General features: G+C 41.7%; 1 protein-coding gene across 1 annotated transcript; it reads left to right on the top strand.

The window, feature by feature from the left end:
- Positions 1-11,459: 11,459 nt before the first annotated feature.
- On the top strand, positions 11,460-14,975 carry LOC143885291 (beta-carotene 3-hydroxylase 2, chloroplastic-like). The gene is made up of 7 exons (XM_077389387.1): positions 11,460-12,296; positions 12,706-12,765; positions 12,850-12,921; positions 13,031-13,165; positions 13,756-13,881; positions 13,991-14,047; positions 14,572-14,975. Exons 1-7 carry the CDS (start codon positions 11,892-11,894, stop codon positions 14,659-14,661), a joined length of 945 nt encoding a protein of 314 aa, XP_077245502.1. The 5' UTR covers positions 11,460-11,891; the 3' UTR covers positions 14,662-14,975.
- Positions 14,976-15,279: the final 304 nt, after the last annotated feature.

Below are 15,279 nucleotides of genomic sequence, written 5' to 3'. Positions count from 1 at the left end.
GACTGACCGGACGGAGGCGTTCCTATAACTCTAGGACAGACCCCTAACTCTAAAACAAGCACACAACAAACAATCAATCAAACAACCTATCAAAAGAAAAACCCTAACTCTAAAACTCTCTATCTAGGAGAAACTCCTAACTCTAGAGGAAGATCTTTTGAAAACAAGATTTTAAAGGTTTTTGAAGAAGGTTTAAAACATTATTTACAAAAAAGTTTGGCTGGACTTGGGATATGGATCCCAAGCTGCACTACGTACCTCGTGGAAGAGGAGCAAGCCAACGTAGTTCGAAACGAACTCTCCTAACTAAAACCTAACACTTCAAAAGATTTAAGGTTTTTAATGCTTTTCAAATGTTTTTGACATTTTTAAAGTTTTCAAATATTTTTGAGTTTCAAATTTCTGATGTTTTTAGATTTTAAAATATTCCAATGCTTTTGGATTCTTAAATGTTTTCACCCTTCAAGGGGACACGCAAGCATAACCACAAACTAGGGCAAAGCCCTAAATCAAAAGGGGAAACCCCGAGCAAACAACAAGCGTCTCAAAGAGGCGAACCACAACACGTAAAGAAGTGCCCCAAGAACAGAGAAAACAAATCTAAGATCTCAAACAAGCAAAGCTCCAATAAGACTGAGTTAGTCTCTAATCAAAGTGGAATAATGACAACTCTAAAGGAGAAACTCCTAACTAATAACACTAAAGAGGGGTGCAAATGAGTCAGGGACTCTTTAATAACACCACGAAAAGATGAATGAGTCAAAGACTTTTCCGATAATACTGCTAAGCAAGATAACCGAGTCAAAGACTCCCTACTAAGGACAAATGAGTCAGAGACTCTCTAATAACCACCTAAAGACAACTGAGTCAAAGACTCTCTAACAATACTACCTGAAGGACGAGGGAGTCAACGACTCTCTAACAATAACCACTAACGAAGACAAATGAGCCAAAGGCTCTCTAATACTACAACTTAACGGAGGAACGAGTCAAAGACTCTCTAAAAGGGGCTGCTCTAATATAAGGCTGGGTAAGCCTTCTAAAAATGGAAATCCTCTAAATGAGACAAGATTTGTCTCCAAATAGGGCTCTATAAATGAGGCACTGTATCCCCCCTACAAGCTTACTCTCTATAAGACTAGGGGAAACTTTCTCAGATACAAAGTTCTAAACTACGAGGCTCGTCTCCAAGGGAGGATCGCCTTAATGAGACAAAGCATGCCTCCTATGGGGAAAACATATAACATTAACGAGGCAAATCATGCCTCCTATGGGGGACTCTTCTAATGAGACGAAGGCTGACTCCCTAAAGGGGGAGGCTCTAAGCAACGAGGCTTGTCCCCGGGGGAGAGCTGCCTAGCGAGACAAACCATGTCTCCTAAAATGTAGGGATTAATGAATAAGGGCATCTAAAAGACTAAGCAAGTCTCCTAGTTGAAAGAGGAGAGTGCTACTCAGACTAAGCAAGTCCCCTAAAATAATGGGCTTGGGCTAGCGCCTTCATCGCCCTTACAAAGAGGAAGGAAACCTAAGGTTTAAGGGTCTTCAAAAGACTAAGTCTACTATACAAAGGAGGAGAGCTCCACTTGAACTGAGCAAGTCCCCTAAGGATGGGCCTTTCTATCGAGACATAGCTTGTCTCCAAAAGGGGAGGCTCCGACTATCGCCATCATTGCCCTTTCAAGAGAAAGGGTCATCTAAGATTTAAAGATACCTGAAAGGAGAAGAAGAGAGAAAAGGGTATTACCGCAACCAGGTAAGTCCCTCTAATGATGGGCTTGTACAACATTTCGATACAAAACCTCACATTATCAGAGAATTAGACCTTGCTTTTTCATTTAAATGGGTGTTTACACATTCAAGACATTTATTTCTACTGATGTCAAGCTGCAACGATATGAGACTAATGATTGACTCTTTTAAGAAATTCAAGGTCAGTTATTGAATCGACTACACTATTCATTCACTTATGAACTGCTCTCTTCTTATGACAATTCAAATCTTCCAAATTAGCACTTTCCAATTCCACAAATTATTTCAGACAATTATCACACCCTTCTCTCTCTCTGCAATTTCTCTTCCTCTTTTTTATGGATTTAAGGTGATAATATGGATTTAAGGTGATAAGATTGCCGGATCTCCAGCAGAAATGATCTAGGAAGAAGATTAGGACATGGCCGGAGCTCCGGTCGAGCACATCGGAGAAGAAGATCAGAAATCTCTCCTTCTCCCTCTCTCTCTCTGTTTCTCTTTCTAAGATCTCTCTCTATCAGATCTCTATGCTTTAACAAAAATGATGATCTCCTTGAAAGCAACCGGAGAAAATGCAGAGATCAAGGAGCTAGGGTTTTGATTTTTAGGATCTCTCTCTCTCTCTCAAATCTCTCTCTCTTTCTCTGTTTTTCTTTCTCTCTTCTCAGATCTGAGATTTCTCTGCTTCAGATCGGAGGACAATCAGATATGGTTGGAGGTTGGACGGAATAGAGATTCGAGGTGATGAGATGATCGGAACATGATCGGAGGATGATCGGAGAAAAAGAAACGATCGGAGAAGACGATCGGAGAGGGGAAATGGGTATTTTCTCCTTTCTCCTCTTTCTCTCCCTGCTTTTTATGAAAAAATGAGACCTTCCTCCTTTTATTTTCGTTGTTTTTTTTTTATACCACTTGAAAGCTGCGGATATTGGCACACCCCAATTGATGGGCGCACCAAAAGTGATGGGCGCGCGAATTTGATTTGGCTCCAGTAAGGCTAATGCACCCCCCCTTTTTTTCCTTTATACATACATGATATTCCGACCCTCCCATTTCAACTGGACAGCCCCCTTATGCAGATAGTTCACCCCCCTTTTCATTCACATTTCCATTCTTATTTGGTTCGCTTGCTAGGTACAAGCGCCCAAACCTCGACGAAACTTTGCAGGGACCCTGGTGGGACCTTAGCCTATCCTAGGATGAAGATTGGGACCCTAATGAACTGATTTGGCAAGCTTTCGATCAAACAAATTTAATAAGGGAGCGGTCAAAATGGGGTGTCTACAGTATGTCCCATTTTCTTTTCCCTGGCATTTTGGGTTTGCGCATACCGTCTATTTTCTTATTCCTTTATTCCCTCGCATCTTTTAGTTTATCGTGTGTTTGTCTTTGGTTCCTTGTGTGTTTACTTTCAGCTTGCTTATTCCTTGTGCGTTTAGTTTCACATGCTTAGCTGTAGATATTTACTGCTTTTCTGCTTATCATATCTGTTATTACTTGCTTAGCTGTAGCTGTGCATGCGGATGTTATTGCTTTCCTAGATGTGATGGGTTAGGAGTAGATGCGGTGAGTTAGGATTTAGATGTTTATTTTCTTTTGCCCATCCCCGGGTCATGCATGCTTAGATAGACGTTTCTTCGGGGGTGCTCGTTCCCATTTCACATGATTTTAGCCCAAAACTCTTCAAAATTAATTAAAAATGGCATAAGAGACCAGGTGCTTGCACTTGGGCGAATTGGGGGCGCTTAATACCTTCCTCATTCGTCATCAGGCACGGACTTTTGTATCTCTGGTTATCCGTTGCAACAGAGTATTTCATGGGATCCAGGGCCTACTTCCTTGGATGGCGACTCTTCTTTGTTATAGGTACATCTTGGTTCCAGGCTGGTCCTTGAATCGAGAGGTATCTCATTTATATTGCCACCCATGCTGTGAGTGGCATCATTTCGAGAGTTCCTTAGTAGAGCTCTCCTTCACATTGTGGAGATCTTAGAGGACGGACGTGGGATCTCGTGTCCCACGCCCAACCGTCCTCGGGATCAGGGTCCACAGGCTGGCGACTCTGCTGGGGAAACCTTGGAACATTGCCTAACTCTGTAAAAATGCGAATTTTACTAATTTTGGAAGAAATTTGGACTAAAATCATTTTAAATGGGAACCTTTTCCGTTAGATGCCAGAGGCACCAAATAGATACAAAATAAAACATGGGCTCACACACTCACTTTCATCCCTTGCATATATTATCTGTTTTGTGGTTACTTTTCTGTTGTGGATATACTATCAGGTTACTCTCGGAGAGATATTATAAGTAGGAGCCGTGAGGGCTATACCCGCCTTCTAGTGCCACCGCACCAGTAGTATCTCAACACCTGGACACCTTGTGTGTAAAACAGACATAGTTCGTATGCTGGGCGATAGTCACAGCATACAAGTAACTATGCACCCAGCCAGGTGGACCTCACGACATTACTCTCTTTATATATTGCATGGTCCTTTTGTCTGCATTTATAGACGAACATATGTGTTGCTTACACATGTGGAGCCTAGAGTTAGGGACTTTATCCTATTTTTTAGACTAGGGTAGCTCACTTTATGTGGCTACAGACGCGGTCCTAGTACACTCACATGTCTGTCTTGAGTCAAGTGTCTTGACTCTGCGGGATTATATTTAGGGCTAGTCCCCTGGTTAGGATGTATATATATGTATATATATTTATTACTAGATTAGGGCTTCCTTAATAGTTAGGTTTTCTTTCCTAATCTAATCATTTTTCCCATCCACCCGTCTTTTGGATTATGATCAGATCATTGGTTTCACATCATTATCTTTATAGCCGTGATCTATCTTCCCTGAGCTTGATCCTTTGATCGATCTTGATCAGATCGCTCCGCATGCCAATTATGAGTCTACTTTGCCATTATCACTACCAGAGTGTGTGTTCTTGTTGAGAGCCCTATTTCATCTTGACCTTGCCGACGTATTCTTTATGCTTGGTTGCCGAGACACTCCTTGTACAGTTGTTATGCTGCCGGATTTTCTCTAAAAACCTTAAGCGTTACCATTATCCTTTAGGGTTATTGATAAACCATGTGCTTACCGTACCATATCTTCTAGTACTGTTGTTATGCTGCCGGATTTTGACCAAGAGAAAGATGTGCTTGTGTTACCTTTTGTTTCAATTTGCACATTACAGTGCCATGTGATTACTTCTCACTAAGCCTAATGTTTGTGTTGTCCATGACAAGAGACTTGCCCAGTTGCCTATCATATATCCCAAAAGAACCTCTCCATCTCTAAACTTTCTTGGTCTAGCCAGTCTGCTGTACCTATTTCCTCTCACCTTGCTCAGATGGTTGAGTCTACTGAGTGTCTAGTCCTGGCCGAAATGAGGGAAGTGATGATGAAATCCAGGACCTGATAGACGGGGATCCCCTCATTCTTCTCGAACTCAAATGCTTCCGAGAACCTTGCACCTAACCATGTTGCACCTCTTCCACCCACCATGGGAACCATTCAACTCATTCAACCCTTCACAGTTCTTACCACCTTTACCTATACCACTCTGGGGCTGGGAAGTAGATTGACTGCAAAGGGAAAATTAAAAAAAAAAATTTTAAATGTCAGAGCTTGAGCTCCTTGAAAACATCATGCCAGAGAAAGCCTTGTCATTATCAGGTGTTGAAAATCAGTTTGAGCCAGGTCTACAGAAACCAAAGAGGCCACCCCTTCCGAGATTCCTATTTCAGGGTCGAACTTCATAGTCATCACCATTATGGAGGAAGGCATGATGTCCATGAACTTCCAGCCCTAGTCTATTGCCTCAAAAAAAAAAAACAAGTCTCACATCTTTGAAATGCGTTCTTTGTCGACTGCATACCAACTCTCTTGTCAAAGTGGGTATGTCTAAATAATTGTGTCAATGTCAAGCCTGAGTATGTTGTGTCCGTTGATCTTTCTTATTGTGAGTCAATGTCCAGTCCTCTGTTGAGTTTGGTGTAGAGCCCATCGTGGCGTGTCAAATATCACTGATGTACTTGAAATCTTCTATGAATTGAACATATGATTCCAGTGTTGTCAATATTCTTGTGTATTCGCTCTTGGATCTAATGTTAATAAACAAACTAAGACACCCTCATCGGACGAGGATGCCGATGAAATTCCCCTCGAGATCTGAAAGATGGTCAAACGAGAGGAAGAGCGTCGAGCAAAGCCACTTGAAGATGAAATCGAAACTGTGGATAGTGATATTGAAATCCAAGACTCGGAAAATACGGATTGGCAAAACTTTATCTCCTGAAGAGCGCGAAGAATTAATAAACCTATTAAGAGGGTTCAAAGTAGTCATGCTTGGTCTTACAAGGATAAACTGGGAACCTGTCCTGGCACTGTTCAATGTAAGTCTCCCTCAACTTTAGACATCAGGTCGGAGAAGCGAAAATTTCAAAGGAAGAACATTAGACATCAAGTGAAGATAATGAAAAGATTGAGAGAAAACTCTCTGACAACAAAGTCACAATCATAGAACATGAGCCCCAAAAGAACACTTGGGCTGTACATTGCGATGGAATTTTAAGTTAAAGCATTCAAGGTGTAGGGGCATTCCCCACATCCAAGCAAAAAAAATCAGAAGAAAAAGAACATCCAAAAGAAAAAGAAGATAAATCCAGAACAAAAAGGAGAAGGGAACGTGCCCCTATGTCAACTCCTTAGAAATATCAGAATCCCAAGAAGTGGAGTCGGTTTTAAAGCATCTTCAGTGTATAGAGAAGACCCTTAGTCTTAGAATACTGAGCATCAGTGCAATATCCCAAAGACAAAGTGGGAATTCAATCAGTCAAGTTTGTGCAGTACAGATGAAGTCTTGCCAGGAAATGCCGTCAAACTCCTTAAAAAAAGAAAAAAGAAAGGGAAGAAAAAGATTCAAAGCCATTGAACCTCAATCACTTCAGAAGCCTGTACACAAGAAGGCCATCATTGGCTGTTTGAACCTTCAAAACCAAAAATCCCAAATTCGAAAAATCCTTTTGCAAACTCCTTTGGGCCTTAACAAAATCAAACCTTCTTTTCAAGCGCCCACAAACCAGGGGCATTTTAACTCTGAACTACGCAGACCTGATCCCCAGTTCTTCAGGGTACGTAGGCAACCTGGTCTTCCAGGTTCGGTCAACCTTTGAGCTAAAAGCTAAATCATTCTTTTTCAAACCCCAAGCGAACTACGCGGACCTAATCCTCCATTTTAAGGGTATGTAAGCAATCTGGTTAGACCAAATTCGGTCGAAATTGTTTGAACCAAAGAAATATCCAACCCTTTTGAACCCACACCCACCTAGAAAGTCCTTCTGGTGAACAAGGAAAGGTTCGAGGCAAAAGCAGAAAGCAAAGAGAAAAATGATGGAGTCTGAAGACCCGCTAGGCTGAAAACCCGAAAGGGCGGCCTAGGCAAAAGTTAGGGTCATTCACCCGCTAAGTTGACAACCAAAAAGTCGGCTTAGGCAAAAGTCAGGGCACTCAAACCCGCTGGACCGAAAACCTGAAAGGGCGGTCCAGGCAAAAGATAGGGCAAGCGGTCCGCCGGATTGAAAACCTGGAAAGGCAATCTGGTCAATGGCAGTGACTTCTCACAAGGAGCGAATCAATGAGGTGAAGAAAGAGTCTCGGAACCAAATTCGAAGTCCCTAAGAATCAAAGTCAGTCTCAAGTTCTCGAAGTGTCTGAAACCGATTCCTGAAAAGTCCAAGAACCAAATGCGAAGAAAACCCGAATGATTACTTACCCATTGTGCCCATTCTTGGGTGCGAAATTCCCAAGAGGTTGTTGATGTTTCCAAGAGGCCCCTGCAAATTTTTAGATAAGCTGGGCGAAAAATTGCCAAAAAGGACAAGCCGAGCTTGTGCCATTTCCAAAGCTAGGTTGAGCCAATATCAATTGCAAGAAAAAGATGTGTGAATTTAAATTTCAAATGTGTGCCTATACCAACCCATGTGCATTGAAACCAAGATTCAAATGACATTCCCCTTCTACCCAGACCACCCCTGTAGATTAAAAAGAATAGTGAAATTGCACTAGATGGGGCTGTCCGGAGAAGAAATGGGGTCAAATATATCATTTCCCTAACAAAAGGAATGGAACGAGGGTTTTCAAAGGGGGGATTTCCATCTCTTTGGGCGATAGAGAGGGAGGAGCAGAAAGAGGGAGAGAGAAAAAAGGGAACCATCATACCCACCAAGTCACCATCTCCGTCCGATCGCCGCCACCGACCACCATCCTCCACCATTCCCCTACCACCAACACCATCCTTCACAAACCCATTTACCCCCCTTTTTACCTCCACCTCCACCAACAACAGCCACCAAGAGAGAGAGAGAGGGAGAGGGAGAGACCACCATCTCCATTGATTCCGGCAAGCTTGCCGGAATCCGACCACCCAAAAACCTCCATTGAAACCCCCTCCACCACCTCTACAACTCCAACCACCACTACCATCGCCCCTATCCACCGTCCTTCTCACCCCTGCAGATTTTTTTAAAAACCCTCTTCCACAGCCACTTTCTTCTACCCCCAAACCCTCTTCCTCTTCCACCCTCATCTCCTCTCCATCGAACCACCAGCCACCTCCATTGATTCCGGCAGGCTTATCGGAATCCGACCACCCAAACCTCCATTGAAACCCCCTCTTCCACCCTCATCTTCTCCAACCACCACCTCCAAAACTGAAACCCATCTCCACCCCAAACCCACTTCGAAAACCCTCTTCCACCCTCATCTTCTCCAACCACCACCTCCAAAAACCGAAACCCATCTCCACCCCAAACCCACTTCAAAAATCCTCTTCCACCCTCATCTTCTCCAACCACCACTTCCAAAAACCGAAACCCATCTCCACCCCAACCCCACTTCAAAACCCATATCAAAACCACCATAGCCTTTTCCCACCACCATCATCCACCACAACCCTCATCTTCTTCCTCCATTCTACACCATCTTTACCTCAATCCTCACCATCAAAACCCTACTCCGGCACCCGCCGTTAACTCTGGCCATCCCACCGAAGTCCATTTCTCCCTCCCATTCTCTCTCACTGATTTGGGGAAATGACTCTCAAGGGTTTCTGAAAATAAGAATGAGAAGAAACAAAAGAGATTTATGGAATTTTAGAGAGGGTTTCATAAGGAAAGAGAAGATGGGGCTGCTCTTAGTTTCCAAAAAAAACAGAGAATAGAAGGAGAAAGAGGGAGCCGAAGGAGATAGAGGAAGAGTTGGGTCCGAGCACCCTTGTCGCCACCAACCACCGGGCTCCTTGCCGGCGGCCACATCTTCTCACCTCCTCTACACCCCCTCCACTCAGCCACAATCATCACTATCAACCCATGCCTTCTTCTTATATCATCCCTTAAACCCTCTATCTACCACCATCTTCAAGCTTCGATCCGTCAATTCTCGAGTACAACCGACTCCCGCAAATCATTCGATCCGTGCCGATCATCTTCAATCTTAGGTAATTCTCACAATTTCTATCATTTCATTTTTATGGTTTATGAGATTGAATGGTTTGGATCATGGATAGTGTGTCTGTAAGTGATAGAAAAGATCCTCTATACTTTCCTTGCACTCTATTTTCCTTGATTTTTTTTTAGATGGGACCTTTCTAGAAAGCATTTAATATTCTACTCCATTCGCAGAATTGATTCTTCATCTGTTCCTATAGGCTAAATAGTCTTGTGTTCATTTGAAGTTGAGTCCATTCATGAATGCTCGAATCTCCATCTGTCATGTATCCTTGTCCTTTTCATGATAAAAAAGGGGGGGGGGGGTCTCCTCCTTTTCTCCCTTGGTCGAACTGACTTCGCTTCACATGGGGCAAGTGGGTTGAAATGATTGTGCTTTCTGATTGAGTTGGCCTCGTTTGATATGGAACAAGTTGACCTCTTTTACCAAGGCAGAATCAATTTAGTCTCTCGTGAAACAAGTCGGTCGAAGTGATTGATATATCTTGGTCAAGCCTAGCGTCGTTTCGTAAGGAAAAGTTGGTCGAAAGGGCAAACCCCTCATTATCTTCTCTTTTGTTTCTCCTGTTGATTTTGCTTCGACATTTGGGATCATTGTAGGGTTTTATCTTAATTTACTCGTCGTCCATTGGGACTTTCTGAATCATCTCTATCATTCATGATCTACTTCATTTATTCGGGATTACTGTTTGCACGTTCCTCGGGATCCTTTTCAATTTTTCGGGATTCTATCGATTACAGGAACACATTGTCGGGTTTAGGCGACGAAGGACGGTAACCTCCTGAGCCAAAACCCCATTTCAATCAAAAGGGATAAAAATACATAAAAACCAAATAACAAAAATCCAAAAAACATAAAACAAACACTCAAAAGTGTTTTTCGAAAAGCTAATTCGAACTACGTTGGCTTGATCCCTTTTACACAGGGTACAGGCAGCTTGGGATTCTCGTCCTAAGTTCAGTCAAACTTTTCAATAAAATCATTTAAACCCTTCAAAAAAAATCATTTCAGCATCCAAAAATATCTTTCAAGCTTTTTCAAAAATACAAAAACCAAAATGGGCAAGGATGGTGATTGCCAGGTCACTCGGAGCCTTCTTTTCATTTCATTTCCGATTTTGATCGTGGTTTGCCGGTTTTATCGGTTTTCCGACGTTTTATCGGGTTTTTGGATGAGCGACGACGTAGCATGGCCCCTTTACAGGGATTGTCCTCGCTGAGCCCAACGATAGGCTATGACGATCGCGAGACTTGTCCGATCTTTAGCGGATCAGGATCACTGAGCTCGATTCCCTTAGAATCGCTCCCTGAGTCTATCGTATGTCCCATTTTCTTTTCCCTGGCATTTTGGGTTTGCGTATACCGTCTATTTTCTTATTCCTTTCTTCCCTCGCATCTTTTAGTTTATCGTGTATTTGTCTTTAGTTTCTTGTGTGTTTACTTTCAGCTTGCTTATTCCTTGTGCGTTTAGTTTCACATGCTTAGCTGTAGATATTTACTGCTTTTCTGCTTATCATATCTGCTATTACTTGCTTAGCTGTAGCTGTGCATGCGGATGTTATTGCTTTCCTAGATGTGATGGGTTAGGAGTAGATGCGGTGAGTTAGGATTTAGATGTTTATTTTCTTTTGCCCATCCCCGGGTCATGCATGCTTAGATAGACGTTTCTTCGGGGATGCTCGTTCCCATTTCACATGATTTTAGTCCAAAACTCTTTAAAATTAATTAAAAATGGCATAAGAGACCAGGTGCTTGCACTTGGGCGAATTAGGGGCGCTTAATACCTTCCCCATTCATCATCAGGCACCGACTTTTGTATCTCTGGTTATCCGTTGCAACAGAGTATTTCATGGGATCCAGGGCCAACTTCCTTGGATGGCGACTCTTCTTTGTTATAGGTACATCTTGGTTCCGAGCTGGTCCTTAAATCGAGAGGTATCTCATTTATATCGCCACCCATACTGTGAGTGGCATCATTTCGAGAGTTCCTTGGTAGATCTCTCCTTCACATTGTGGAGATCTTAGAGGACGGACGTGGGATCTAGTGTCCCACGCCCAACCGTCCTCGGGATCGGGGTCCACAGGCCCACTATTTTCCACCCATGCAGGCCCGAAATACTAGTAGACGTATAAGTGCCCCTCTGTCTTTGACGGGACCAAGAGAGAAACATGAGTGGGGGCGAGAGGAAGGGAAGAGGTAACGTGTGCCCCTTGCGCGCCGTTCCAAAGGAAAATGGATACTCTTTCTCTCTCGTTTTTATCTGCCTTTCCGACTATGGAGCAACGTCCACCACCACAAGCTTACCACTCTCTGCCACGTGCCCCTCTATTTACTACACGCCTTCTTTCTACTTAAACCCTCCTTTCATCCAAACTACAAAAATACCCGCCTATGGAGTGAACACCATTTCTGTAAAAAATGATCTCCTCAATATCCTTTAGTGGCAATCTCGTATATTTATCCAACTTCATTGGCATTTCCCTATCCAAGGAAATTAAAAAGCAATGGCTAGAAAATGGATCTCATAGATTTTCCCTGATAGAAAAACCCCATTTTTAGACAACCCATTCAAAGATAAATTCACCCTTTCCTCTGAAACTCTGCATCCAAGCTTCAAAACCCATTCCCATGGCGGCTGGAATTTCTGCCGCTGCAACCATCAGAGTCTCCCGTTTCGGCCGGAACGCATTCCTCCGGCCAAAACCCACCTCCGCCGGATGCGAAAACTACTTTCTCTTCAACCCTATTCGTCCTTTGGATGGGATTTTCCCTCCAAGGATGAGGAAAAGAAAAAACTTGACTGTTTGTTTCGTCATGCATGACAAAAAAGAGGAGGGTTTTATTAAAGGAGATGAAAATAAAGAGGAAGAAAAACCCGGTTCGAACCGGATCTTGACCGGTCGAGCCGCAGAGAGATTTGCTGAGAAGAAATCTGAGCGGTTTACTTATCTCGTTGCTGCAGTAATGTCCAGCTTCGGAATCACCTCCATGGCCATAGCTGCTGTTTATTACAGATTCTCATGGCAATTTGAGGTTTTTTTTAGACTATATTGATATTGGAACTACCATGTTTGAATAATTGCACGAACTCTATTTGTCTTTTCTTTTTAATTGCCTTTAAAAGAGCTTTTCTTGGAACTGTAATAACCTTTGACAGCATTTATTATAGATTCTCATGGCAATTTAAGGTTTTTATTTTAGTATACTGATATTGGCACTACCATGATTTAATAATCGCACGAACTGAACTTGTCTTTTCATTGTAATTGCCTTCAAATGGCTTTTTCGGGCACTGTAATAAGTTTTGGCAGCTATTTAAAATAGAAAAGACAAGCTTAATTTGTGCAATTATTAAAACATGTCCATATTTTTTTCTCTTATTTTCAATTTTCATCTTTTTTAATAAATTTCTATGAATTTTCATTTTCGGTGTTTGTTACAGGGTGGAGAGTTTCCCTTTTCGGAAATGTTCGGAACATTCGCACTCTCCGTTGGGGCTGCTGTAAGTTTTAAATCCGATTAAAAACCAGGGGTGTTTCGGTAATTTCATCTCTGATGTAAGGGGTGTCGTTATCAAAATTTTCAGGTGGGAATGGAGTTCTGGGCAAGGTGGGCTCACAGAGCGCTCTGGCACGCTTCTTTGTGGCACATGCATGAGGTATTTTCTTTTCTTTTTTTTAAATCATTTATGTGGTTTTTGAGTGTTGATGCTAACGTGCGCCGGGAGTTGATAGGAACTTAACGTTCGCACGGTTCTGGTTTTGTAGTCACACCACAGGCCAAGAGACGGTCCTTTTGAGCTTAACGACGTTTTCGCCGTCATTAACGCCATTCCGGCCATTGCCCTTTTCTCCTACGGTTTCTTCAACAAAGGCCTCGTTCCCGGCCTCTGTTTCGGTGCCGTGAGTTTCTTTTTCTCTCATTTTAAACTATTTTTTGATAACGGCACATAACTCACCTTGTCTTTTCTTATTTAATTGTCTTTTGAGTTTTGACAGCTGCTTAAATAATAAAAGAGAAGGTGAGTTTGTGTCATTCTGAAAACATTGTAGTGCCAATATCAGATTCCAAAAATAAAGACTGTTAGAGTTTAAATGACCAAAATACCCTTAGTTAATGGTTAATTTTTCAAAAGATTATGCCAGCTGATTGTGAGTCGAAAACCAATTATTGGACTCAAAACTAAACATAAATTTGAGTCCGATAATTGGTTTTGGACTCACAATCGGTTGGAATAATCTTAAACGAACATGGCCTAACGATACGATAAGGGTATTTTAGTTATTTTATATATTTTCCACGATTCTTCTGCTTTTTATAAAGAAAGTTTTGGAGCCTGTTAAATTGTAATTCTTCCGCTAGCTGCTAACGTTAGCAGGAACCCTTTCTTCTTTTTGATAAGGTAGGTCTATTTTGGTTATTTTAATATTTATTATGGAGCTTTTGAAAATTGAAATTTAATATGGAATATGTTTGCTCCATGGATTAACAGGGTCTGGGAATTACAGTTTTTGGTATGGCTTACATGTTCGTCCATGATGGTCTTGTCCACCGTAGATTTCCGGTGGGCCCCATCGCGGACGTTCCTTATTTTCGAAGGGTTGCTGCTGCTCACCAAGTAATTATGTGTTATTTTTCTAAATATTATACAATTCTCATCTCGTTTTCAGTGCTCTTGCAGCATGATTTTCATGATGGTTTCCATTTTTTTTTTCTTTGAAATACAGATACACCATTTAGACAAGTTTAATGGAGTGCCATATGGATTGTTCTTGGGACCAAAGGTGAATTTTTTTTCTTTATAATGGGGTTCTGATTCAAATGCAGAAATGGGTTTGTTATGAAACACCAAAATTATTTGATTTTGATGCCGTATGGACAGTTCTTTTGAGCAACCAACCATTACTCCAAAAGCTGTTATTGAGAAATTATATTGTGAACGAAACCATTCATTTGCTAGGATAGGGGTGCCCAGAAAATCTTCTCCATAGGATGATCCTAACCCTCCGATTTGTGGAGGTTTAAAATGGACGGCACATTATAGAAACCTCCACAGGTTGGAGGGTTAAGATCGTCGGAGAAGATTTTGCTGGCACCCTATCTATGTCAGGGCCCAACAAATTGAATGTTTGGGAGAACCCAAACAATTGGGGCCCCACTGTGTTTTTGGGCCGCCCGTGCATGCACGGCCGTCCACCATATAAAATCTCGTTTTTATTTAATCATTTATACTTAAAACAGTTTTTGCTTCAAAATACAGAAATGAGGTTTTTATGGAATAGTATTTGATTTTGATGTTGGGCTGCAGGAATTAGAGGACGTGGGTGGCAATGCAGAGTTGGAAGAGGAGATTAGTAAAAGAATCAAGCTCTCTAACAGAGATGGAGGAAGAGATTAGTAAAAAAAATCAAGCTATCTAAAATAGTTGGAGGAAGAGATTAGTAAAAAATCAAACTATGCAACAAAGTTGGAGGAAGAGATTAGTAAAAAAAATCAAACTCTCACATAGAGTTGGAGGGGATGAGGAAATTAGTGAAAGAATCAAGCTAAGTAACTGAGTTGGGAGAGGAGAATCAAGCTTTGTAACAGTTCAATCAGTGGATAATCTTTGTTTGTGTAGATAGAAAAATTGGGTGTGGTAAATGTTTTTGATTTTATTGAGATAAACAGGAAAACAAAGAGATTTAATGGGATTTTCTAATCTTTTTTATTCTTCTCTAATTGCATCTAATTTATTCTCACTTCCTTTTTTTCATGTAACAGTATAAAAATGAAATCTAGACATAGACTTTACTGACTATGGAGAAATACCAAACTAGATTCTCTTTAGAGGTACTCTTTAGTAGGTCAATTGAGAATTTGAGATGGGTAAAGGGCGCATGCAAAATTGTCATTTTCAAGGGGTATAAATATTCAAACTTAAGAATTTAAAACGACCACGGTCACGTTATTGCCTGGTCCACACTGCTCTAATCAAATTAGTTAGCGTGGCTCTTATGTTAAACTAAAGAAATTA

This window comes from Tasmannia lanceolata, unplaced genomic scaffold (genome assembly GCF_043159265.1).
Source record: "Tasmannia lanceolata isolate RefF3 unplaced genomic scaffold, GAP_Taslan_0.1 ptg000008l, whole genome shotgun sequence".
NCBI classification, from domain to species: Eukaryota; Viridiplantae; Streptophyta; class Magnoliopsida; order Canellales; family Winteraceae; genus Tasmannia; species Tasmannia lanceolata.
The sequence above is the reverse complement of the archived record's forward strand: the minus strand, read 5'-3'. Positions and strand labels throughout refer to the sequence as shown.

Excerpts from the sequence above, each read along its gene's own strand:
- LOC143885291 (XM_077389387.1), top strand. The coding sequence starts at position 11,892 with ATGGCGGCTGGAATTTCTGCCGCTGCAACCATCAGAGTCTCCCGTTTC. Across the intron at positions 12,297-12,705 it reads GATTCTCATGGCAATTTGAG|GGTGGAGAGTTTCCCTTTTC; the intron begins GTTTTTTTTAGA and ends TGTTTGTTACAG. Across the intron at positions 14,048-14,571 it reads GATTGTTCTTGGGACCAAAG|GAATTAGAGGACGTGGGTGG; the intron begins GTGAATTTTTTT and ends GTTGGGCTGCAG.